Source organism: Myotis nattereri (genome assembly GCF_964212035.1).
Source record: "Myotis nattereri genome assembly, chromosome: 2".
NCBI classification, from domain to species: Eukaryota; Metazoa; Chordata; class Mammalia; order Chiroptera; family Vespertilionidae; genus Myotis; species Myotis nattereri.
In genome coordinates this window covers 93,873,528-93,900,440 of record NC_138076.1, presented here as the reverse complement: position 1 = coordinate 93,900,440, position 26,913 = coordinate 93,873,528, and the positions used below count along the sequence as shown (strand labels likewise).

Genomic DNA, 26,913 nt, shown 5'->3' with positions numbered 1-26,913 from the left:
CTCAAGTGGTACCTCCACAGCTGAGGTAGTTCTCCCAATTTTTATCCACCACACGTGGGTGTGGGGACCAGCCCATTCTAGATCTCTGACCCTCCTGCCAGTCTCTGTGGCTTATTCTTTGAATCTGTAGTTGTAGGACTTCCATTTAGCTAGATTTCAGGCAGTTCTGAATGATGGTTCTATATTTTAGTTGTAATTTTTATGTGGTTGTTACTTTACTTCTTGATAGGAGTACAAATGTGCGCATGAATCTTTCTCAGATTTGAAAAACAGTTGTGGCCATTTAAAGCTTGTTGGTTTTGACTTCAACTTAGAATCAGCAAATTACCACCAAATTGGCAGTTATTTCCTTTTAGGTATTGCACCTATTTATTAAAATAATTAAAAGAAAAACATTTCAGACATTTGACAAAGAATATTATCTGTTGGATTCATTCTTTGATTTCTTCATTATTTATCATTCATTTTCAAACACCAGTTTCTGGACTGGTAAATCTCATCCTGTGACCATGACCCACAGGACAGGAAGGAATCCATGTGCAACAAGCATTTTCTATAGACTAAATTGATAGTTTCTTGAGTAACAGTATACTAATGTTGCTTGGTTATATACAGTGGGTAGAAAAAAGTATTGTGTTTACATTATTATTATGGAATATTCACACACATAAAAATAGAACAGTATAAGGATCCTTATATCCATCTTGTTTCATTAGTACCCTTGTTCACCCCCCTTCCAGTATTATTTTGAAGCAGATTCTGGCCATTTTATTTCTTTTGTATACATTTTAGTATGTCTCTCCAAGAAAGAACACTCAGAAAAATATAATGATCATACCAGTATCACACTTAAAAGAAAAAGAGAATAATGTAATTTTTAAACACAAATTTTACAAGCACTGATATAACATTTTCCCAATTGATGGATGTGAACAGAAATATCATGAAGAATATGCAAACATTTTAGTAATAGAATGGAACCTGTGTGTTCAGTCAAGTTGGAAATTGTTTGCCTAAAGTATCATCCTTTTTTCTACATTTAATTGAGCCCTGTCTGTCGACCTAAAAAGTTCTTTCACTTGAATGCTAATTTAAGCTAGGGATATAATAAGGCACTTAAAGAAATGTGTGACATAGCTAAACGTAATTATATACTAAATTTATGATAGACTTGTGTTAAACATGAGTTTTGTAAGTACCAGAATAACTCGATTGCATTGGGAAAAAATAAAACCTTTCCATTTCGTCCAATTGGTCAAGGCTTAGGCTCTCATTTGTAGGTGTGATATTGGGGAAACTTGTCAAGACAAAATCTAGAGTGTCATTTATGCCCCTAAAAGTTGTATTTTTATCCAACAAGCTTAGTAGAATTAGAGCCTTGGAAAGAAAGTTGTTCTCAAGAAATTTCAGAGAGGTTTTCAGTAGCATAAGGTGGTTGGGATGTTTAGTCCTGTTTCAGTAATTGGTCCAATCAGAAATGCATATCGTGGTAAATGCCAAAAACTCATTTTGGTAAAAGTGTGGGGTTATGTTGTATGTGATAAGATTAATGAAGTAACAGACATCCATTCCAATCTGGCTGTGGTTTAGTAGTGTATGATGGTAATTTTTTCACTGGCAGTTCTGACCTGTGTCTGGATAGAACTTCCAGGACAGTGGCAGGGATTTCAAGAATCTCCCTTATTTGGCACCCATTTTGTTGGCCTGAGCTGAGGGAAATAATGGGCCTGGGAAATTGGACCAGAACTTGAGAACCCGCTTTCCCAGTACTGGATTGTGTATTGTTTTTTTGTCATGGTCTGGTCATCTTCATCATCTTACCATACCACCCCACCCTATCCCTGAAGAAAATAACTTTAACTAAACAAGGTAGAGGATAGGAGCCAGTTGTCTTAATTCATGTTATGCTTGTGCATTTTGTTTCTAAATTTTACTGCATTTGGAATACTGACTCTCTTACTCCTAGAGCTTAAAAACAATCTTGTGTGCCAGGAATACCAGATACTTGTCTCTTTTGACTCTGGGTCACAATGGTAGGTACAGTTACTAGCTAAGTCATGTGATTGAACAAGTCCGTGTTAGGCTCCTGAAGGATTCTGAATATCATTGATGGATGTATTGATGTAGGGATTATCTTAACATTCTTCATTCTTAAATTGAGATTTCTTTAAATTACTTCATTTCTACATAAATGCAGAAATGAAATCTAACTAAAATTATTACTATTTGGCTTAGATTTACTTGTATTATCTAGAACTTCTTATTAGTTTGTTTGAATCAGATGTTTTACAAGTATCATTATGTATATTTTTGAAGGAGATATCTTTCAAAATATAAGTATTCTCCTATTTCTTTAGATCAGCAGTCGCCAACATTTCAGACCTCACGGACCACCAGTGGTTCGCAGACCATCAGTTGGCGCCCGCTGCTTTAGATCATTTAATTAGAATTGACCTCCTTCAGGGAGTATTTATCATGATCCAAAGCGACAGCAAGTTACTAGGCCTAAAACAAATTATTACACAGGAACATTTTCTTTCTCCATGTTCATATTTAAGCAAATAAGATCTTGTTAGATTTTGAATGACAGTTCTCTGTCTAAAACTATGAAGTGATTTCCTTCATGCTTAGAATAAAACCAGACTTCCATCATGACCTAGAAGACTTTATATCATCTAGCCCAGGGGTGGGCAAACTTTTTGACTTGATGGCCACAATGGGTTCTTAAACTGGACCGGAGGGCCGGAACAAAAGCATGGATGGAGTGTTTGTGTGAACTAATATAAATTCAAAGTAAACATCATTACATAAAAGGGTACGGTCTTTTTTTTTTTTTTTTTTTTTTTTTTTTAGTTTTATTCATTTCAAAAGGGCCAAATCTGGCCCGCGGGCTGTAGTTTGCCCACGGCTGATCTAGCCCCTGCCTTCTCTGTGACTCTCTCTCATAAGTCTCTTGACTTTCTCATAAATTGTACTTAACACTTGTCCTCTTTCTGTTCAAATTATATATGACTAGAGGCCTAGTGCACGAAATTCGTGCATGAGGGGGGAGGGGGGCATCTCTCAGCCCGGCCTGTGCCCTCTCATAGTTCGGGACCCCTCGGGGGATGTCCGCCCACCTGCAGCAGAGGCGGGAAAGGCTCTTGCCACCACTGTTGCGCTCGCCAGCCAGCCTTGAGCCTGGCTCTGGCTGAGCAGCGCTCCCCCTGTGGAAGCATACTGACCACCAGGGGGCAGCTCCTGCATTGAACGTCTGCCCCCTGGTCGTCAGTGCACATCATAACAACCAGTCATTCTGCCATTCAGTCAATTTGCATATTAGAGCTTTATTATATAGGATAATTTCTCCTGCCTCATGGGTGGTTGCTGAGCCCTCTGCACAGAAAGTTCTGCCCTCAGATTTTCAACTCTTGACTCAAATGTCATCAAGTTATTAAAGGCTTATTAGTAAGCAACCTGACAAACTATTTTTTTGGACCTAACAGTTTCTATTTCATTACCCTGTTTTGTAGACTTTGTTGCATTAATTAGCTGAAATTGCATTTCTTTATTCTAAGTGGTCTACTCCTAGATCCTGTAATTAAGACAGACTGGTTTTCAGCCCTCTGCTTCAGTTACCTCATAGGGTTGTTGTCATAAAGATGAAATTAGTTAACAGTGTCATGCACATAGGAGCAATATATTTATTACCTGCTGTTGTTAGTATTATCATGATTATGTTAGTGGTTTTGTTCATCTTCTTCACTTCTCTATCTTCAGTGCAAAAAATAATGCTTGGAGCATAAAAGATGCTCACTTAATATTTGTTCAGTGAATTAAAATGATTTAAAGCCTAAATATTTCTGTATGTAATAATGTGTTGTATTTTACTATTGGAAATAAAGTTGAATTTAATATAGTGTCCATATTTTTCAAAGTATACTTTTTTTGCATGGTGATTTTAAAGGTTGAATTATGAATGTTAGTTATATTACATAAGCATATTTTCATATTTGAAAAATAGAAACTACTGACTGAAACATCAGTGTTATTAATTTTAAGAAAGTCTGTGGTAGGCCTTAGCCAGTAGCCCAGTTGGTTAGAGCATCATCCTGATATGCTATGGTTACAGGTTTGATTCCTGGTAAGGTCCAAAGAATGCATAAATAAGTGGAACAACAAATTGATGTTTTCCTCTCTCTCCCTCCTTCTCTTCCTTAATCTCCCCTTTCCTTTCTCTCTCTAAAAATCAATAAAAATTTTTTAAAATCAATAAAGTCTGTTGTAAACATGTTGGTTTGTAAGTGAAATTACTTGCATCTTGAATATGAGGAGTTTTTCTTTTTGATATCTTAACCTTTTACATTTTTCCCCAAATAAAATATATTCTGAATATTCTCATTACACATCATATCCTAATTATAGCAACATTAAAAATCTTTTGAAGGGAACCAAGTCAGGCTAAAGATCATCTTTCCCTTTTTGCTATAAGTCACAGTTCTCTTGGTGATAGTATACAGATAACTATTTTAAGATGTTAAGCTTCTCATTGTGCACTACACTTTCCCTTTTTCTTTATTTGAATTTTAAGTTTCACTTCTTATGCCTCAGATAAGAAACCAGCCAGTTCTAGAGCAGTTAATCTGAAATTACTGCTATTCTAAGTGGAAATGTAATATAATACTGTGTATCTCCACAATAGTCTAGAAGCCACAGTACTGATAATTTTATCATATTTCAAGATGATTTTATTAAAGTCACACCTTTTATATATGCAGAATGAACATAGTTCTTGGTCCAGTCAGTCTCACATCCATAATTTGATCCATCTTGTTTCAGTAACAGATCCTCTCTTTTCACTATTCTTCAGTCCTCAAATTAAAAGAATAGTAACAGAATGAGAATGTAAAGATGCTGTCTTAGCCAACCAGGGCTACTATTACAAAATACCATGGACTGCTAGTAAGTGGATTAAAAATAGACATTTATTTTTCATAGATCTAGAGACTAGAATCCAAGGTCTAGGTGCCAGGCAGATTTGGTTCCACTTCAGGACTCATAGATGGCTGTCTTTTCAATGTGTCCTCACATGAAGGGGAGAAATAGAGAGGGGTGCTCTGGTCTCTTTCTTTTCTAGTAAGGACACTAATCCAGTCATGGGAACCCCATCCTTAGGACCTCATCTAAGCCTAATTACTCCTGAAGGCCCCACCTCCAAATACCATCATATTGGGGGTTGGTGTTTCAACATAAAAATTGAGAGACACAAACATTCAGTCTAGCCCTGACTGGTTTGGCTCAGTGGATAGAGCATTGGCCTGCGGACTGGGTCCCAGGTTCGATTCCAGTGAAGGGCATGTACCTTGGTTGCCGGCACATCCCCAGTAAGGAGTGTGCAGGAGGCAGCTGATCGATGTTTCTCTCACATCGATGTTTCTAGCTCTCTATCCCTCTCCCTTCTTCTCTGTAAAAAATTAATAAAATATATTTAAAAAAAAAAAAACATTCAGTCTATATAACAAATGCTTAAATTAAATCAATTTTCATAAACTATTTTTCCCTAAAGGATTGGTAAGAAGAAAAATATGGTTAAAAGCTGTAACCATAACTTAACGACACATTGGTACTCTGACCTTAATACGATTGCTCAATTATTCAAAGCTTGAACTAAAAAAATTGTTTCCACCAAATTTGAATAATAATTATTGTAAGCACTGAAAGTAATTCTAAAATACTTTGACTGGAACTTCAGAATGTTTTTTGAGTAAACATCTAGCCCTCTAAATGATTTGAAGAATATGATATTTATCTGGGTATGTGATATCTAGAATGTTATTTTTTAAATATTAGTCCTGTTTTTAATTATTGCACAAATGTTTGTATTCCAGCTCTTCATTATGCACACATTTTGCATATTCATTGTAGACAGGGCCCAGGTCATAATAGATAGTATGAGTGACTCAGTATGTTATTTCTTTGGCATCAATGAAAGATGATTTTAAAAGGTGTATAGAATGCCTTAGTTAAACCAAGACTTACAGACTAAATCTCATTTTGTGCTGTCCAAGACTGAAATCAGATTATTTAATATGCAACTATATAGACAGTATATTCTTTCCTTAATCCTAGCAATTTTTTCCCCATTCTAGATGTCAACGCAGGCAGGGCAGACTAGGTTTGACTTAAGTTTTTCCCTTTCCCACAGCCTTGAAGTGTAGGCATTCTCACAGCTGCTTTCTATCTAGACCTTACCAGTATGTGTTTTCTTTAGCTCTTTGTGGGTTACCCCTTCCAAGTACCTAGTCACACTGTCAGAGATTACCTCTAATAAAAGTGAATTCCATATTTTAAGTAAGGGTTACACCATCTGTGCTCAGGGAGAATGTTACCTTGCAGAGAAAGGCAGTGCATATCTCCTCTAGAACTGTTCCTTCGAGCTGATTTAAAAATCGATCAAATCTTTAAAAATTAACTTATTATTTTATAGCAGTGTGAATTAAAATTTATCCTAGAATCATTCACACTCAGCTTTTTTACTGCAGTTTTGTTTTATTTTGAAAAAAATATATTTTCTTTTGGCTAGAAATGAAGGGTCTTAAACATATTTTTTATTAAATGTTATTTTTTCCTTATAGGTCTACTTCCCCTGCAGGACAGCATCATTCTCCTATGTCTTCTAGACATCACTCATCTTCCTCACAGTCAGGATCATCTATTCAAAGACATTCTCTTTCTCCTCGTCGAAAAAGAACTCCTTCACCATCTTATCAGAGGACAATAACTCCACCTTTACGACGTTCTGCTTCGCCTTATCCTTCACATTCCCTGTCTTCTCCCCAGAGAAAGCAGAGTCCTCCAAGACATCGCTCTCCAGTGCGAGAGAAAGGGAGGCATGATCATGAACGAACTTCACAGTCTCATGATCGGCGTCATGAAAGGAGGGAAGGTATGCACTGTATTTTATCTGGATTTTTAAAAGTCACTTAAGTAGATTTTTTAACTTAAAACTTAGACATTCAGATTTATTATTATAATAAGGGATAGAAGAGAACTCTGTTATATTAAGTCTTCTGTAACACACAGAGGAGAGGTCTTGAGGACAATAGGAGGTGCTTAATGGCATGGGCTTGTAAGCTGTTAGCATATGTATTAGTTAGTAATATGTATACCTAAGTTGGTGCTTTCTTTAAGAAGTTTTACTTGAGTACTCTCAAGTTCTAGAAATTTTTGGTCATCTTATTTTTAGCGCACCCTCCTAATTGCTGAGTTAATTCTTTTAAAAAATAAAGAGGTGAAGGAATGAGAAGCAGCCAACCACAGGGCAGAGTTTGAAAGCATCAGAAGTGTTTTAATAAAGAGGTGAGAGTAGGGGGAGCATTCAAAGGGTCAGTGCAAACCAAGTGATAGTATTCCAGGTATAACTCAAGAAAGAAGTAAACAAAGCAGTTTCCTTTCTTAGGTCCCTGAGAATTAAGTTAACTTTGAATTTGCTACACCCTGTTCAAGCTGAGATGCTATCATTACCTGACAATACAGTGTAATATTTCTCATCTAATATCTCTGTAATTGTCTAAGCTTCTTATCCTTGTTTATTTACCTTGACAAGTTTTTCCCTAACTTCTCCTCAGTTAGTTTTAACATAATGAGTACTCAGAAAATATTTGCTTACTTGCAACATTTCTGTTTCATATGCATTTTAAAAGGCTGTTTATGAGTATAGTATAGCAGTCTCCCATGAAACATGTTGAATTTAGTTATTCTCTTCCTATCAACATTGCAAGCAATAATTAATCAAGTTTTTTTTATTCAAGAATATAATGGATACATAAGTAGAGACTGGAGAGAGCACCTATTTTATAGAATTATCCCTGTGTACATGATTTTTGGAATGAGATCAGTACATTAGTATTTTAATAAGATATTTAACAACTAGAATTGTTTAGGAATATAGTATTTCTTTAGTGACTACTTACTGAATGGAAACTCTTTATTTCAAAACATAATTATTAAACACACTAATGAAGAGGAATAGTATGCAGTTGATTATTTGGGGGATTGCTTTTTTGTGGTAAGAGTGGCTTATGTTATAGGAAGAATCCATATGTGTTTAGCTTCTTTGTAAAGAGGACATTTCTTTAACCTTCCATACATGAGTGTAGCAGATGTTTGTTCCTCTCTATTTAGATGTCGTTTTCTGAAATAAGAATAATTTTAGTGGAAGAATGAAAAGGGAGGTAAAAAACAAAATATAGTAATTAGATGTATTTGTACAGACAGGTGGGGGGCGTCATGAAAAAAATAATAAGTGAACATATTTTTAGGCATAGTTGGTATTAGAAGAGGACTAGAAGTAATACATGTTTACAAGAAGGGATGGAGACATATCAAATCCTTGCCTTTGCTATCCAGCTTACTAACTATAGGCCACTGTAAAGTCTTCAATGCCATTTGAGTGGTCTACCGGTCATCTGACCTAATATTTGGTAGAGATGATTAAAGTAACTGTGTGCCTCTGCATCTCAAAGTGATTTCTTAAAAGTAAGCCACTAATTATATGAGATCAATTTATTTGTTTCAATTGTCTAAGAAATAAGTATGGGTAAATTGGAGCAGGGGAAGATCTTATTTAGAGTTTATGCAATAAAAAACAATTATCTAAGCCAGTGGTTCTCAACTTTGGCTGCACATTAGAATCACCTGGGAATCTTTTTAAAATCCTGATTTCTGGGCCTCATTCTTTGGAAATTCTGTTTCTTTGTTACTAATTTTGTGACCTCACCCCATAACAAAGAAACAGAATTTCCAGAGGGTGAGGCCCAGAAATCAGGATTTTAAAAAGAGTCCCATGTGATTCTAATGTGCAGCCAAGGTTGAGAACCACTGATAAGCATTATTAAAAATTACCTTTGGAATTTTAGCTCTTGGATGGATTTAATTTTCTTACTTGACCATATTTTCTCCTTTTATTTTCTTCAAAGAACACGAATTATCATTGTAATAGAATTTTTAAAGTTCCATATTAAATATATTGGGGGATTTTATTTCCAAAATTGCATTACAGAGACTAGAGGCAAAAGGGATAGAGAAAAGGACACAAGAGATGAACGAGAGTATGAACAAGATCAGAGCTCTTCTAGAGACCACAGAGAAGACAGAGAACCTCGAGATGTCCGGGATCGAAGAGATGCCAGAGATACTAGAGACCGGAGGGAACTAAGAGACTCCAGAGACATTCGGGACTCCAGGGAGATGAGAGATTATAGCAGAGATAACAAGGAGAGCCGTGATCCCAGAGATTCTCGGTCTACTCGTGATGCCCATGACTACAGGGACCGTGAAAGTCGAGATGCTCATCGAAAGGAAGATACATATCCAGAAGAATCCCGAAGTTATGGCAGAAACCATTTGAGAGAAGAAAGTTCTCGTACTGAATTAAGGAATGATTCCAGAAGTGAGTCTCGAGGTGAAATTAGGAATGACCGGATGGGCAGAAGTAGGGGAAGAGGTCCAGAGTTACCTGAAAAGGGTAAGGTTTTTGACTTGTCAGTTGACTGTATCTTGTATATTTATATAGAAATTATTAAATTTCCTAAGATTTCTTTTCTAAATATATTATTTTTACATCTGAAGTAATTTTCAATTAATTAACTCTTAATTCTGAATAGAAATTGTGAGCTAAAGTAGTAAAAGATAAGTTGAGCCTGACCTAGACCCCCAGTTTGAATTATATCATGCCTAAAATCTTAATTAATGTGAAATACTAAGAAAATTGTTCTCAGGAGAAAAAAAGGCAAAAGGAAATAATTTCTATACATATATTTAATTTCAAAATGATCATTAAAATGCGATTAAATGGTGGGCTTTCAAAACTGGTAGTGTCAGAAATGACTAATTTGTGTATTCTTCAGTATTTGTACTTGCTTCAAAACACCTCAGATCATCACATATCAGGATTTTGAGCCATTTTTCTTATCTTCCCCTAAAAAACCATTTGTCATACCATAGAACTACTACCTAAATGTATTTGACTATCTCCAAACTGCTTGGAGTGAATTAGCTTTGTCTTCCTCCACCATCCTTTCTCCCTTCCCCAAAACACTGCTGCACAGCCTGATCACTCAGTCTTTTCATTGGTCTGTTGGTCTCTCTTGGTCAGTATTACAGCTTCACATTAAACTGAAGGCCCCTCACCTTCTTCTTCATAGTTGTCTTGGGTTTTCTTAGCCCTTTGCTTTTTCATTTACATTTTGTAAATGTAAATAAAAAATACCCATTTATTAAAAAAACACACACCTTGCCGAAACCGGTTTGGCTCAGTGGATAGAGCGTCGGCTTGTGGACTGAAAGGTCCCAGGTTCGATTCCGGTCAAGGGCATGTACCTGGGTTGCGGGCACATCCCCGGTGGGGGGTGTGCAGGAGGCAGCTGATCGATGTTTCTCTCTCATCGATGTTTCTGACTCTCTATCTCTCTCCCTTCCTCTCTGTAAAAAATTAATAAAAATATATTTAAAAAAAAAAAAAAAACACACACACACACCTATATAGTGCTCTATACCATGCTGTTTTCACTTAAAATATATATTGGAGATAATTCCATATTATTCAGTTTGGTAAACAGCCACCACCTTTTTCTGGTGCATAGGGTTTATTTAATAGGATAGACCATCTATCCTATCTAATAATAGACAAACATGGTAATTAACCATACCTCCGCTACGCTTCACATTGGCTAATCAGCAGGATATGCAAATTAACTGCCAACCAAGATGGTGGCCGGAAGCCCGGCAGCTGAAGCAAACATGAGGCTTGCTTGCTCCAGTGAAGGAGGAACCCAAGGTTCCCCGCCTGCCTCGCCCTGCTCTAAGCTACACTCTAAGCAACAAAGTTGCAATTATAGAAGCTGAACAAGCTCCAGATACCTGCTTTCAGCCAGCTTCAGCCTCAGAGCTTAGAGCGGCAGTGATGGCAACAATGTTTCAATTATAGAAGCTAAACAAACCCAGATACCTGCTTTCAGCCAGCCGCAGCCACAGAGCTGGAGCCAGCTCTCAGCTCCAGTGACAGCTATAGAAGGTAAATAAATCCCAGAATTAAAAAAATTTTAAAAAAACACAGAAAAAAAGGAGAGGCTGGGAGCTTCAGTCACCCACCAGCCTGAAAACGGCCCTCAGCCACTCACCCAGACTAGCTAGGCACCCCAGTGGGGACCCCCACCCTGAAGGGGGTGTGACCAGCTGCAAACAGCCATCAGCCCGTCATCCAGGCTGGCCAGGCACCCAAGCGGGACCCCCACCCTGATCCGGGACACCATTCAGCGCAAACCAGCCAGCCCCCACCTGTGCACCAGGCCTCTATCCTATATAGTAAAAGGGTAATATGCAAACTGACCCTAACAGCAGAACGACTGGGAATGACTGGTCACTATGACACACACTGACCACCAGGGGGCAGACGCTCAATGCAGGAGCTGCCCTCTGGTGGTCAATGAGCTCCCACATGGAGGAGCTCTGCTCAGCCACAAGCCAGGCTGACGGCTGCCAGTACGGCGATGGTGGTGGGAGCCTCTCCTGCCTCCTCAGCAGCTCTAAGGATGTCTGACTGGAGCTTAGGTCTGCTCCCCGCTGACAAGTGGACATCCCCCGAGGGCTGACGGGCTGCCAGAGGGATGTCTGATTGCCATCCTGCCCCAATCCTCCAGGGAGCAGGCCTAAGCCAGCAAGTGGTCACCCCCGAGGGGTCCCAGACTGCGAAAGGGCACAGGCCAGGCTGAGGGACCCCCTACTCCCGAGTGCACAAATTTTTGTGCACCAGGCCTCCAGTATATATATAAAAGGCCAATATGCAAGTGTCCCCTCGGGGGTTTGATCAGGAAAATGAGTTCGATTGCTCGCTATCACGTGCAGTGACCACCAGGGGGCGGCATGGAACATGGCAGGCAATAGCAGGGTGCTGAGGGAGTGAGGGAAGGAGGAGGCAGGGGGACGGGGGGGGGGGGGGGGGGGGGGCGGGTGGCGGGGAGGGGACCACATGGTGCTGGTGCGAGGATGGCGAGAGAAGGAGGAGGCGGGAGGCGGGGAGGTGGGGAGGTGAGGAACCAGATCAGCCCTGATCGCCCGCCAGGCCTAGGGACCCTACCCATGCACCAGGCCTCTAGTAAAAGTAATAAGCCCTACATTGTTGGTTATTTAAATGTTCCAATCTTTTTTTTTGAGCAGTGCTTAAATGAATAACTATGTACAGGTGTCACTAAATGATGTCTTTAAAAGCATTTCATTTTCTTACGCTTATTGCGGGTGTATAGAAATAATAATTGATATTTGTATGTTAATCTGACATTGTGATGTGCTTTATTTTCTCTGTAGAGCTAATTAGGTCAGTGGTGGCGAACCTATGACACGCATGTCAGAGGTGACACACGAACTCATTTTTTGGTTGATTTTTCTTTGTTAAATGGCATTTAAATATATAAAATAAATATCAAAAATATAAGTCTTTGTTTTACTATGGTTGCAAATATCAAAAAATTTCTATATGTGACACAGCACCAGAGTTAAGTTGGGATTTTTCAAAATGCTGACACTCTGAGCTCAAAAGATTTGCCGTCACTGAATTAGATGATCTTAAACATCTATGTCTGGGAACAGACCTAATTTGACCCTTCTTTTCTGGTTTTTATTTACTTACTGTCAGTAACCTGCTGGGCAGCTTTTGTAATACACAGAGCTACCTCAGTTCTGTAATTTAATTCATTCCAGAAAGCTGTTTGAGAGGCGATTTGTTCGAAAACCAAATCATATTTTCCCATTAGAAATAATGTAAATGGAATTAATTTGTTCCAGACCCCCAAATGATTTCCTGATTTAACCTTACCGTACAGCACTTCCTTACTTAAATTTATTGAACCACCCCCTACTATCCTTAAATCACTTTCAGCAGTCGTTCCTCTTTCAGGAGGTCAATATGCAGCATTTTCGGTTTTTCACTTATCACTCCCTCTGTAATGTTGTCTCTGGCTAACTGCTTTTCCTTTGCCCAATTCAGCTTCAGTTTTTCTACCTTTTCAATTGCCTGTGATCATTGTTTCTTTCACACCCTTAGCAACAATAGCACTCTTGATGGCCTCTTTATGATTTAAAATTGTGCTAAGCATCCATTTTGCCAGCAACAAAAGCAAAAAAAAAGAAAGACAAAAACATTCACAGCACAGTTTCCTGAGGTGTTAGCAAGGTGAGGTTTAGCCATAGACTGACTCATACAGTTGCATTCTCCTTTGTTTTTGGCCTGACAGACACTTTTTATCATGTTGATGTATGGAAAGGAAAGCATGGTGTTTATAGATTTTTTTTTTAGCAGATGCTTTTTATTGTGTTAAAGATGTCTCCTAATTTTCCCATTTTAGCTAGCATCTTTTATCATGACTGATTTTTCTGTATCTTGAGAAGTTCATAGAGTATGTCTCTTTAGCTTTGTTATTTACGTTAATTTTTTTAATTTAGAACTATCCTTAAATTACTAAGATAAATGGCATTTTTAAAGTTTTTTTTAAGTTCTAGAATAAGTTTGTTAAACTTCAATTTTCATTTAAATTTCCATGATTTTAATTGAGATTCCCATAAAATTCGTGGTTTTATTTATGGTAAATATTTAATAACTAACTCTTCAGGAAAAAAGTCCTCACTTGTAGCTTTTATCAGTACCATGGTATAAATACTTCTGCTATAGCAGATTTCCATCTACTACTGAAAGGAGTTTTAGGGATAAAATAGGCAGGTTTAGGGAGTTTTAGGAATAAAGAGAGTCCATGGAGAGGACTGCTTAGGTAAGGGCTTGGAGCTGCCAAAAGGCATACATTCACAGAAGGGAAAAAAAAAAGAGGTGCCACAGAATAAGGGGAAAGGAAGACATCCATTCACAGAAGATAGGGGAAAGCCACAGGGTATGGGGAGAAAAAGAAAACAAACTTTCACAGAGGATAGAGAAATGCTGACAAATGGGAGAAAGAGGAAAACAGATTTTCACAGGAGATAGAGAATTCTACCACTGAAGCGGGAGAGAAAGAGGGGGGCCCCATGTGGGTTTCGAGCTTTGAAATTGATTATCTACCAATTAGTGTGAAGAGACAAAGATAAATCTTAGAAAAAAGGAGCTTAGTGGGTTACCCCCCTTGGGACTCCCTCCCTACATGGAGTCTGTACTTGCTTCCAATAAATTTCCACCCTTTTCATCAACCACCTTTTGTCCGTGGCTTCATTCTCTGAATCCATCTGGACAAGGACTGGGGAAAGAAATCACCCTTGCATCCTGCTCAGGAAAACAACCTGACTCACTAACATGTCACTCGATGTGGAGTTGGGAAAAGATGTGCACAATTGACTCTTTCAAGCCAGTGTGAACCAGTTCTACAATACGACTTGCTGCATAGTTTGTTTTATTGTATTTTCCTTCTTTGGGTTAGGGATCAAAGTTATACTAGTCATAAAATGTGTTGGGAAGTGTTGCTTCTTTCTTTCTCTTTGGCACAATTTGTATATGATATCTGTTCTTTGACAATTTGATAACATTTCTCTTAAGTCTTGTTTCTTATTTTTCTGGTGTTTAGAGCTTTTACTACTAATTGACATTCTCTAAGAGTTAAATATTTAGATTATTGTAGTAATTATAGATTTCTGGGGGTTTTTTTTGAAGCAGTATAGTAAATTACATTTTTCTAGGAAATTGTTTTCAAGTTTTTATGCAAAGCTGTTTCTTTCCCCTCTCCCTCCTGACCCCCAGGTAGAGCTTTTATCATTTATTATTACCCAGGTAGAGCTTTTTGTAATTTATTGCAAACTAGTGGCCCCGTGCACGAATTTGTGCACATTGAAAGGAAATTAATTAGAAGAAATATTTTAGTATCGCTATTCGCCCTTTCTCTGTAATAGAAGTGTCAACCAAATTCACAATCAACAATGACAAATCTAAACACACGCATGCGATTGGCGCCAGCAAGAGCTTTATATGTATCGCACGTGAGCGAGTCAACTTAGCCTTTTATATATATACTAGAGGCCTGTTGCACGAAAATTCGTGCACTGGGGAGGTGGGATCCCTCAGCCCAGCCTGCCCCTCACAGTCTGGAAGCCCTCAGAGGATGGATGTCATACTGACAGCTTAGGCCCACGGGAGGTGACCGGCCAATCAGGGGAAGGCACCGCCCCCATCACCCCATTGCTGCTCCTACCTATGGCCTCCCTCTGCGGGAGGCGACCAGGACGATCAGGGGAAGGTGACACCACTGCTGCTGCTGCTGCCAGTGCCGGCCACCGTGGCTGCCTGAGCCTCGGGCAGCCACTGCAGCTTTGTCTGGAAAGACGTCCACCCTAATGAGCATAATACCCTTTTATTAGTATAGATACTGGAGGCCCAGTGCACAAAATTCGTGCGGGGGTGGGGGATCCCTCAGCCCGGCCTGCACCCTCTCCAATCTGGGACCCCTCAGGAGATGTCCGACTGCTGGTTTAGTACTGATCCCGCAGTCGGACATCCCTCTCACAATCCGGGACCGCTGGCTCTTAACTGCTCACCTGCCTGATTGCCCCTAACCACTCTGCCTGCTGGCCTGATGCCCCTAACTGCTCCCCTGCCAGCATGATCACCCCTAACCGCCTCTGCCTGCCAGCCTGATCGCCCTCTAACTGCTCCCATGCCGGCCTGATCGCCCCCTAACTGCTTCCCTGCCAGCCTGATCACCCCTAACAGCTCCCCTGCCAGCCTGATCACCCCCTAACTGCTCCCCTGCCAGCCCAGTCACTCCCTAAATGCTCCCCTGCTGGCCTGATCGCCCCCTAACTGCCCCCCTGCTGGCCAGATTGCCCCCTAACTCCCTTCCCTGCCAACCTGATGCCTCTAATTGCCTCTGCTTTGGCCCCCGCCACCGTAGCTTTGTCCCGAAGGACATCCAGAAGATGTCTGGTCTAATTAGCATAATACCCTTTTATAAGTATAGATATAGAATAAACTTGCTTAATTAGACCTGCTTTCTAATTTAGCTAAACTTTCTCCAGCCCAGTGAAGCACCCCAACTTCTCTTTCAGGTAATTGTCAGCAACACAGCAGTAAATATCAACACGAAGCAGATTATTATTGCAGATCGCGCAGGGAGATCAAAGGGTAAAATATGTAACTGCAGCAGTGTTTGACTTTATTCTGTGCAGTAAGAAACCCTGAAGTAATTTTCAAGGTCCACCATTTCTTCTTTTCAGTCAGGTCAAGTTTCTAAGCTTTCTAAATCTCTGTTTTCTGACTAATGAAAAGAAAATAGGATTCCATCAAGTCTCCTATCTCCAGGACTAATGTGAGGATCAAATGAGATGAGGCATGGGAAAACGCTTCACAGACATTTGGTTACAGTGCAAAGTGTTTCTACCTGGCTATAAAGCAAGTCATCATAGTGACCGGTCGGAAGGTGGCAAGGACACTTAGCATATTAGCCTTTTATATAGATAGATTACAATGTGGGTGGCCCTTGCCCATGCTGCCTGCCAATCGATACAAAGCTGTTTTGAAATTTCTTTTTTAAATCTGTAATTATTGTTAGGGTCACCGAAGGAGGAACGCATGATGCCAAAGGGGGTAAAGAATTATGAATTTATTAGGTCATCTGGATACCAGATAGACTGAGCCCCAAAATGGCGCCAGCACACAGGGACAGAGAGTCAGAGATTTTAAAGAACTCTAGGCAGGCTTTTTTCTGGGCAGAGAATTCTCTGGTGGGTCCTGAGGGAAAAGATAATGGTCTTAGTAAGTGGAATGTGGTCTAAGCAAAAGGGAATGTCCATTGTGAAGTAGTCTAAAGGTCAGTTCCCAGGGGAAGGGGTGTCCCTTCAATTATTCTATCAGACGTAACAATTATGTTCCCTTATTTTCTTTTTCTTGATCCATCTTTCCAGAGGTGTGTGCATTTTGAGTCTTTTTAAAGAACGAATCTTTACTTATGTTAATTTACCTTCATATCTAATTTGTTCAATTTTATTAACTTATGTTTTACTTTGTTGTGAAATGTGTGTTATTTATATTCGTAACCATTCTAAACACTTTCTAAATTTCAATACAGTTTTTTTCTTGGATTCATGAGTTATATGGAAATAGAATTTTAAATTTTGTCATGCCCTTCTCTAGTTTTAATTATTGTTAGAGAATACTATACACTCTAAAGTCACTTCTTTAGCAGTTGTATTTGTTAAGACTTATCTAATCATTTGTCAGAGTACACTTTGGTAGTTTCCATGACTTGTACACCGTGAATAATGGTGTAATGAACATAATGTTGCATATATCTTCGCAAATAAATGTTTTCAAATTTTTCAGGTAGATACGCAGAATAGGGATTGCTGGGTCTATTCTTAATTTTTTGAGGAACTCCATATTGTTTTCCATAGTGACTATACTAGTTTGCATTTCCACCAGCAGTGAATAAGGGTTCCTTTTTCTCCACAACCTCTCCAGCATTTGTTTATTACTTGTCTTATTGGTAATAGCCATTCTAATGGGTATATAGTGGTATCTAATTGTAGTATTTTTTTAATATAGTTTTGTTGATTCTAGAGAGGAAGAAAGAGGGAGCAAGAGAGAAACATCAATGATGAGAGAGAATCATTGATTGTCTGCCTCCTGTATGCCCCACGCTGAGTATCAAGCCCAAAGCCCAGGCATGTGCCCTGACCGGCAATCGAACTGTGACCTGGTTCATAGGTTGACACTCAACCACTGAGCCACGCTGGCCGGCTCATTGTAGGTTTTTGTTGTTGTTTTTTCAAATATATATATACATATATATTTTTATTGATTTCAGAGAGGAAGGGAGAGGGAGGGAGAGATAGAAACATCAATGATAAGAGAGACTCATTGATTAGCTGCCTCCTGCCCCCGCTACTGGGGATCTGCCCACAACCCAGGAATGTACCCTTGATTGGTATCGAACCAGGGACCCTTCAGTCCGTAGGCCAACACTCTATCCACTGAGCCAAACCAGCTAGGGCTCAGTGTAATTTTGATTTGCATTTCCCTAATAGCTAGGGAAGTTGAGCATCTTTTTGTATGTCTTATTGAGAGAAGTATCTGTTCAGGTCCTACCCATTTATTAATTGGATTGTTTGTATTTTTCTGGTTGAAGTATATAAGTTCTTCATATATTTTGGATATTAACCCCTTATCTGATGTGTTACCAGCAAATATCTTCTCCCATTTTGTTGTTTTCCTTTTTGTTTTGTTGAAGAGAAAACATTTTGTTTTTGCTCGGAAGAAACTTTTTGTTTGATATAGTCCCATTGTCTTATTCTTTGTTGTGCATCCATTGCCTTGGAGGTCAGATTCATAAAATTTAACATCATCTTTTTTTCTTTTTTTTCTTTGTATTGATTTCAGAGAGAAAGGGAGAGGGAAAGATAAAAGATTCACTGACAAGAGAGAATCATTGATTGGTTGCCTCCTGCACACCCCCTATTGGGGATAAAGCCCGCAACCTTGGCATGTGCCCTTGACCTGAATCAAACCTGGGACTCTTCAGTCTACAGGCCAACATTCTGTCCACAGAGCCAAATGGTCCAGGGCTAACATTATTTTTAAAGAGTTTTTTCTAGATATTTTAATCTTTTTTGTTGCAATTACAAAAGGAATTATTTTTCATTTCTTTTTCTAAAATGTCAATGTTAGTATATAAAAACACAATGGATATTGTACATTGATTTTGTATCCTGCAACTTTACCGTATTTGTTTATTTCTCTTTTTTTTTAATACATTTTATTGATTTTTTACAGAGAGGAAGGGAGAGGGATAGATAGTTAGAAACATCGATGAGAGAGAAACATCGATCAGCTGCCTCCTGCACACTCCCCACCGGGGACACGCCCGCAACCAAGGTACATGCCCCTGACTGGAATCGAACCCAGGATCCTTGAGTCCACAGGCCGACGCTGTATCGACTGAGCCAAACCAGTCAGGGCTATTTCTAATAATTTTTTAGATGAGTCTTTAGGTTTTTTAATATAAAGAATCCTGTCGTCTTCAAAAAGTGACACTTTTACTCCTTTATTCCCGATCTTGGCTGCCTTTCATTTCTTTCTCTGACCTGATTGCTCTGGCTAGGACTTCCAGTATTCTATTGAATAACAGTGGTAAGAGTGGGCATTCTTGTCTTGTACTTTCTCTTACAGGAAAGGTTTTCAGTTTTTTACCACTGAGTATGATATTAGCTGAGTGTTTGTCATATGGCATTTATTATCTTGAGGTACTTCCTTTCTATACCCATTTTATTGAGTATTTCAGTTATAAAGTGGGTGCTGTATCCTATCAAATGTTTTTCCTGCATCTAATTAATGTGATCATATGACTTCTATCTTTTATTTTGGTAATGTGTTGTATCACAATGATTGGTTTGCATATGTTGGACCATCCTTGTGACCTTGGAATGAACTTTACTTGTTCATGATGTATTATCTTTTTAATGTATTGTTGTATTCGATTTGCTAGTATTTTGTTTAGTACTTTTGCATCTGTGTTAATCAGAAATATTGGTCTGTAGTTTTCTTTTTGTGTAATATGCTTGCCAGGTTTGGCTATCAGGGTAATGTTGGCCTCCTAAAATGTGTTAACAAATATTGCCTCTTCTCCAATTTTTTGGTAGAGTTTGGGAAGGCTGTGTATTAAATCTTCTTTGAACGTTTGGTAGAATTCACTAGTGAAGCCCTTTAATCCTGGACTTCTACTTGGATAGTTTCTGATTGCTATTTTCATTTTCCTTAGATTTTTCAGTTCTTTATGATTCAGTCTAGGAAGGTTATATATTTCTAGTAACTCATCCACTTCGTCTAGGTTATTGAATATGGTGGCATATAGTCTTTCATAGCATTCTTGTATGATCTTTGTATTTCTGTACTATCTTGCATAACTTCCATTTTGTTTCTAATTTTATTTTGTGTTGTTCTTTTTCTTTAGGTTTAATTTTTTTTTTCCTTTTTAAATATATTTTTAATTGTTGATAGTATTACACATATCTCCCACACCCCCATCCTTCCAGGTCTTCACTACCCTATTGCCCTTATCCATGAGCTATGCATATCCTATCTAATAATAGAAAAACATGGTAATTAACCGTAACTTCGCTACCCTTCCCATTGGCTAATCAGGGTGATATGCAAATTAACTGCCTACCAAGATGGTAGCTGAAGCGAACATGAGGCTTGCTTGCTCCAGTGACAGAGGAAGCCAAGGTTCCCCACCTGCCACAGCCCAGTTCTGAGCTCCAGATGCAACAATGTTGCAATTATAGAAGCTAAACAAACCCAGAACCTGCTTTCAGCCACCAGCGGGCTCAGAGCTTAGAGCGCCAGTGATGGCCACAGGGTTTCAATTATAGAAGCTAGACAAACCCAGATACCTGCTTTCAGCCAGCCACAGCCTCAGAGCTGGAGCCGGCTCTCAGCTCCAGTGAAAGCTATAGAAGGTAAATAAATCCCAGAATTAAAAAAAAAAAGGCTGGGAGCTTCAGTCACCCACCAGCCCGAAAACGGCCCTCAGCCACTCACCCAGACTAGCCAGGCACCCCAGTGGGGACCCCCACCCTGAAGGGGGTGTGACCAGCTGCAAACAGCCATCATCCCCTCATCCAGTCTGGCCAGGCACCCAAGTAGGACCCCCACCCATGCACCAGGCCTCTATCCTATATAGTAAAAGGGTAATATGCAAACTGACCCTAACAGCAGAACGACTGGGAATGACTGGTCACTATGACACACACTGACCACCAGGGGGCAGACGCTCAATGCAGGAGCTGCCCTCTGGTGGTCAGTGAGCTCCCACATGGAGGAGCTCTGCTCAACCACAAGCCAGGCTGACGGCTGCCAGTACAGCAGTGGTGGTGGGAGCCTCTCCTGCCTCCTCAGCAGCGCTAAGGATGTCTGACTGGAGCTTAGGTCTGCTCCCCGCTGGCAAGTGGACATCCCCCGAGGGCTGCCAGGCTGCCAGAGGGATGTCTGATTGCCATCTTAGGCCCAATCCCCCAGGGAGCGGGCCTAAGCCAGCATGTGGTCATCCCCTGAGGGGTCCCAGACTGCGAGAGGGCACAGGCCGGGCTGAGGGACCCCTCCACCACCACCACCCCCCCGCCCAGTGCACAAATTTTTGGGCACCGGGCCTCTAGTAATTATATAAGTTCTTTGGTTTATCTCTTCTCATCCCCCTAATGCCACATCGAGATAAATCAGTGTGTTCCATGGCTCCCTGCTTCGGGTCTTATTTTCTTGGTCAGCTCATTTTGTTCATTAGATTCCACAAATAAGTGAGATCATATGATATTTGTCTTTCTCAGATTGGCTTAATTCACTTAGTATAATATTTTCCAGGTCCGTTTATGCTGTCCCAAAGGATAAGTGATCCTTCTTTCTTACAACTGCATAGTATTCCATAGTATAAATGTCTCACAGCTTTTTTTATCCATTCATCTACTGATGGGCACTTGGGCTGTTTCCAGATCTTAGCTATGGTAAATAACGCTGCTGTGAACATAGGGAATCATATATTCTTTCTGATTGATGTTTTGAGGTTGTTCATATATACTCCCAGAAGTGGGATTACTGGGTCAAACAGAAGTTCCATTTCTAATTTTTTGAGGAAACTCCATACTATTTTCCATAGTAGCTGCACCAACCTGCATTCCCACAGTAGTGAACTAGTGTTCCCTTTTCTCCACATCCTCGCCAGCACTTTTTGTTTGTTGATTTTTTTATGATAGCCATTCAGACAGGTGTCAGGTGGTTGTGGTTTTAATTTGCATTTCTCTGATGATTAGTGACTTTGAGCATTTTTTCTTGTGTCTCTTGGCCATTTGTATATCCTCTTTGAAGAAATGTCTATTCAGGTCTGCCCATTTTTTAATTGGATTATTTGCCTTCTTTTTTGTTGAACTGTATGCTTTATATATATTTTGTACTTTATATATATGTTTATCTATATATGTTTGTTACTTTATATATTTTGGATATAAAGCCCTTATCAAATGCATCGTTGGCAATATGTTCTTCCATTCAGTTGGGTTCCCTTTTCAATTTGACAGTGCTTTCTTTTGTTTTGCAGAAGCTTTGTATTTTGATGTAGTCCCATTTGTTTATTTTCTCCTTAGTTTCCTTTGCAGAGAAAATAAAGGAGCTCTTCTAAGAGATGCATCTGCAAACATACTGCTACAAGAGAGGTCTCAAATTTTACTGCCTATGTTTTCTTCTAAGATTTTTGTGGTTTCATGCCTTACATTTAAGTCTTTAATCCACCTTGAGTTTATTCTTGTGTATGGTGTAAGTTGGTGATCTAGTTTCACCTTTTTCATATTTCTGTCCAGTATTCCCAGCACCATTTGAACCAGAGAGGAGGGAGCCCAATATTAAAATATTTCTTCTAATTAATTTCCTTTCAATGTGCATGAATCCATGCACTGGGCCACTAGTTGGTCTATATGACTGTTCTTGTGTCAGTATCAGGCTGTTTAGGCCTTGTAATATAGTTGATGTCCCGTATTGTGATCCTTCCTACTTTTTTCTTCTTTCTCTAGATTGCTGCAGCTACTCAGTCTTTTATGATTCCATGTAAATATTTGGAGTATTTGTTGTAGCTCTGTGAACTATGCCATTGGTTTTTTAATAGGGATTGCATTGAATCTATAGATTGCTTTGCGTAGTATAGACATTTTAATGATGTTAATTCTTCCAATCCATGAACGTGGTATATGCTTCCATTTGTTTGTATCTTCCTCTATTTTTTTTCCAATGGTCTATAGTTTTCCAAGTACAGGTCTTTTACCTCCTAGTTAAGTTTATTCCAAGGAATCTTTTTGTTGTTGTTGTTGTTGCAATGGTAAATGGGATTGTTTTTTTAGTTCTCTTTCTGACAGTTCATTATTGGTGTATACAAATGCCATTGATTTCTAGATACTGTTTTTGTATCCTTCTATCTTGCAGAATTCATTTATTAAGTCTAGTAGTTTCCTGGTGGAGTCTTTAAGGTTTCCTATGTAGAATATGTCATCTGTGAATAACAACCGTTTTACTTGCTCCTTTCCAAATTGGATGCCTTTTATCTCTTCTCCTTCTCTGATTGCTGTGACTAGGACTTCCAGTACTATGTTGAATAAAAGTGCTGAAAGCAGACATCCTAGTCTTGTTCCTGTTCTTAAGGGAATGTTTTTACTTTTTGCCCATTGAGTTTGATGTTGGCTGTAGGTTTGTCATATATGGTCTTATTATGTTGAGGTATGATCCCTCTATTCCCACTTTACTGAGTTTTTATCAAAAAAGGATGCTGCATTTTGTCAAATGCTTTTTTTGTATCTATTGATATGATCATGTGGTTTTACCTTTCAATTTGTGATGCATCACATTTATTGATTTGGAAATATTGTACCAGCCTTGCATCCCTGGAATAAATACCATTTGATCATGGTGTATGAGCTTTTTAATATATTGCTTGATCAAATTTGCTAATATTTTGTTGAGGATTTTAGCATCTATTTTCATCAGTGATATTGACCCGTAATTTTCTTTCTTTGTAGTGCCTTTACCTGGTTTTGTAATTAGGATAATTCTGGTTTCCTAAAAAAAAAAAAAAAAAAAAACTTGGAAGTGTTCCTTCCTCTTAGATTTTTTGGAATAGTTTGAAGAGGATGGGTTTTAGTTCTTTTTTTTAATGTTTGGTAAAATTTACCTGTAAATCTGTTTGGTCTAGGACTTTTGTTTGCTGGAAGTTTTTTAATAACGGTTTCAATTTCATTGGTTGTTAATTGGTCTACTCAGGATTTCTGATTCTTCCTGATTGAGTTTTGCAAGATTGTATGTTTCTGGAAATTTGTCCATTTTGCTTTTTTTAAATAGTACACTTTTCTAATAGGTTGGTAAGAAATCTTTTGTTTTCTAGTATGTGGCACAATTTTATTTTTTTAGTTTCTCTTGCACTGCCTGGCATCTCTGTGGGGTGGTAGAAAATGCCCTGTATTACCAGGGCGTGAGCATCTCCTCTGTGACAAAGTCCCTTCAGTCTCAGGGCATGATCCCTGTGGGGGAATGTGGTAGCAATGGGGTTCAGAGCTGGTGAAATCCCAGTGCTGACCCTGCAACCAGATACTGCCAGCAGTCCCGCCATAAAGGGTGGAGGTGGGGTAAGCTGGAAGAGGCTGGTTGGTGCTTTTGTGGGTTTGTTTTCCTCCCAATAATGGCAACATTTTAATGATGTTAATTCTTCCAATCCATGAACGTGGTATATGCTTCCATTTGTTTGTATCTTCCTCTATTTTTTTTCCAATGGTCTATAGTTTTCCAAGTACAGGTCTTTTTTTAAATAGTGCACTTTTCTAATAGGTTGGTAAGAAATCTTTTGTTTTCTAGTATGTGGCACAATTTTATTTTTTTAGTTTCTCTTGCACTGCCTGGCATCTCTATGGGGTGGTAGAAAATGCCCTGTACTACCTGGGGAGGTGAGCATCTCCTCTGTGACAAAGTCCCTTCAGTCTCAGGGCATGATCCCTGTGGGGGAATGTGGTAGCAATGGGGTTCTTGGCAACTGCAAGACCTTTGCTGCCAGTGGCGACCGCCTCTGTCCTCCATCTCTGCCCAACTCACTGGATTCGGCCACAGCATGTACCAACTACTCCTGTAAGAATGCTCACCTCATTGTATCTCTGCTCCTTTGGCCTGTAGGGAGTGCAGACAGCAACCTGATTTCTCTCCTTTTCGATATCCACAGTGAGCTCTTTGCTGTGTCCTTGGCACCTGTCTCTACTCTGCTCCCTTCTCTATTTCTCTACTGTCAACTACTTGCCCACCTTCAGATTTTTCAGTGCATGGATCTCTCAAATGTATTTGTGCATTGAGCAGGGAATCCTTTGATGAATTATAGCTGTTCAAATTGTTGTAACTTCAGTGGGAATAGACAGACCAGTGGAACCTCTCACACTGCCATTTCTCTGACATCACTCCACCAATTTCTTTTGGTTAGTATTTGTTTGATATGACTTTTTTTATCCTTTCAAGCTTTCTGTATCTTTTTGTTTTAAAGTACTCCAAACAGTATATAGTTAGACACATTTTGAATCTTTCCTTGTGTCTTTTTTTTCTCCTAACTCTCCTTTCAAATTTTTCATCTTTTTATCTGTCTTTCATTCTCTGGGTTGTATTCTCAGACATATCTTTTTTTACTCATTTTTCTCTTAGCGCTATCTAATCCAACATTTAACCTGTTCGTTCCCAGAGGTTTTATGTAGTATTTTAAACAATGTTTCCAATTTCTTCTTTTTGGTCTTTAATTATTAAAATATTCTTTATAAGTATTTTGATTATTAAAATACTCTCTTGCAGTATTTAGAATTATGCTATAATTTGTTCAGTGCTCCTAAAGCTGTTATGTGTAAGGTGTGTGTGTGTTTGGTTCCATGAACTTTTTTAAAAACCATTTTATTGGGGTATGATTGACATACAAAAAGCTATACATGGGGACCCTTTCCCCCTCCCCACATGGGAGTCCATTCTGTGGGATTCTTTCCCTCTCCCCATGTGGGAGTCTGTAGTTGTTCTTCAATAAATCTCCACTTTTGCTATACTACCCTCTGTCCGTGGATTCATTCTTCAACTCCAGCAGACAAAGAATCTGGGTTCCAGTCCAAAAATTCCATATCACTAGGTTTTTTTCCATTTTAGAGAGCAAGTTTTTCTCCATTTGGGGAGCTCTCCCCAGGGGGGCCCCCTTAGGGGACCCTTTCCCAGAGGGAGTTTGTATACCCTTGCAGTAAACTTCTACACTTTGCTTAAAATCTTTTAGTCCGCAAATTTTATTTTTCAAACTTTATAGGACAAGAACCTGTGATGATAAGTGTCCAAGCTTGCCATTCGGGGTATCAGATTTGGCACCCAACGTGGGACTTGTGCAATGTCATCTTTCCACACTGAGTGGATATTGACTCAGACAGACAACTCCCACTGGGGTCCTGCTGTGCTGAGCTCCACCCCTCATAGGCCGCCTTCTCCTCGGTTTAGACCCTACTCTTCTCTGTACCTCTGGATTAGAGGGAAACTAAATCCTGCATAGATTGTTAGGCAAGCCCTCCCTAAAGTATCCATGGTGCCCCTTAGGCCATAATTAGATGCTCCCCAGGGCTTAAGGGACAGGGACAAGCTGTGCCACAGCAGCAAGTCACGCAAGCACTCCCCATCTTGCCCAGAGAAGACCCCCGCCCTGGGGCCTGGTGCGCGACTCAGTTTCGGTGCCAGCCACCTGGCAGGGCGAATGGGGGAAGAAGGAACATCCCAAGGCCCTGTAACCCCCATCCTGTGCAGGGCGGGTTGCATCCACCGGTGACCACCAAGGTGTGCATCCTCAAGGCGCAGCTGAGCAGTCACTCACAGCTGCTGGGGGTGGCTGACCCCTGTGGTGTGGGGGCATTCCCAGGGCCCCAGCCCCATGGCGCCTGTGATGTCACAATCACGCCGGTCTGGGCTGTACGGAGGTGTGTAAGGAGGGCAGGGATTTTCCTGAATCTCGGCCTGACCCTGCCCCTCCCAGGCCATACCCACCTCTAGCTGCCCCCGCCCCCCCCCCCAACCCCTCTTTGCTGGGACTAGCATGCCTGCCTGGGCAGCTCCAGAGGGAAGGCCCTAGAAATAACTGCATCCCCTTTGGCTCCAGTGTCAGCACCTGGCCTGCAGTACTCAGAGGGCGTGGACTTAGGGAAATTGGCACACTGTGGCTGGGAGGGACTGCGTCCCGGCGCGCAGCTTTTCTCTGTCAGGTTACCTAAAATGCTCCCAATAGAATGAAGAGCTACAAGATACCTAGGGAAATTAGTTTTATTTCTGAGAAAGATAACCATGTGCTTCAATCAGCTTAACTCATTTCAGCTGTCAAACTATTGATGACTAGATCA

General features: G+C 39.8%; 1 protein-coding gene across 6 annotated transcripts in view; it reads left to right on the top strand.

Annotated features, from left to right (window-relative positions):
* The window catches only part of ZC3H13 (zinc finger CCCH-type containing 13), a 114,395-nt gene that overhangs the window by 53,191 nt on the left and 34,291 nt on the right, over positions 1-26,913 (top strand). For all 6 annotated transcript variants that reach the window (XM_081083010.1, XM_081083006.1, XM_081083009.1 and 3 more), the window contains 2 exons: positions 6,615-6,925; positions 9,041-9,505. In XM_081083010.1, coding sequence (XP_080939136.1) covers positions 6,615-6,925; positions 9,041-9,505 — 776 coding nt within the window. The remainder of the gene's footprint in view (positions 1-6,614; positions 6,926-9,040; positions 9,506-26,913) is intronic.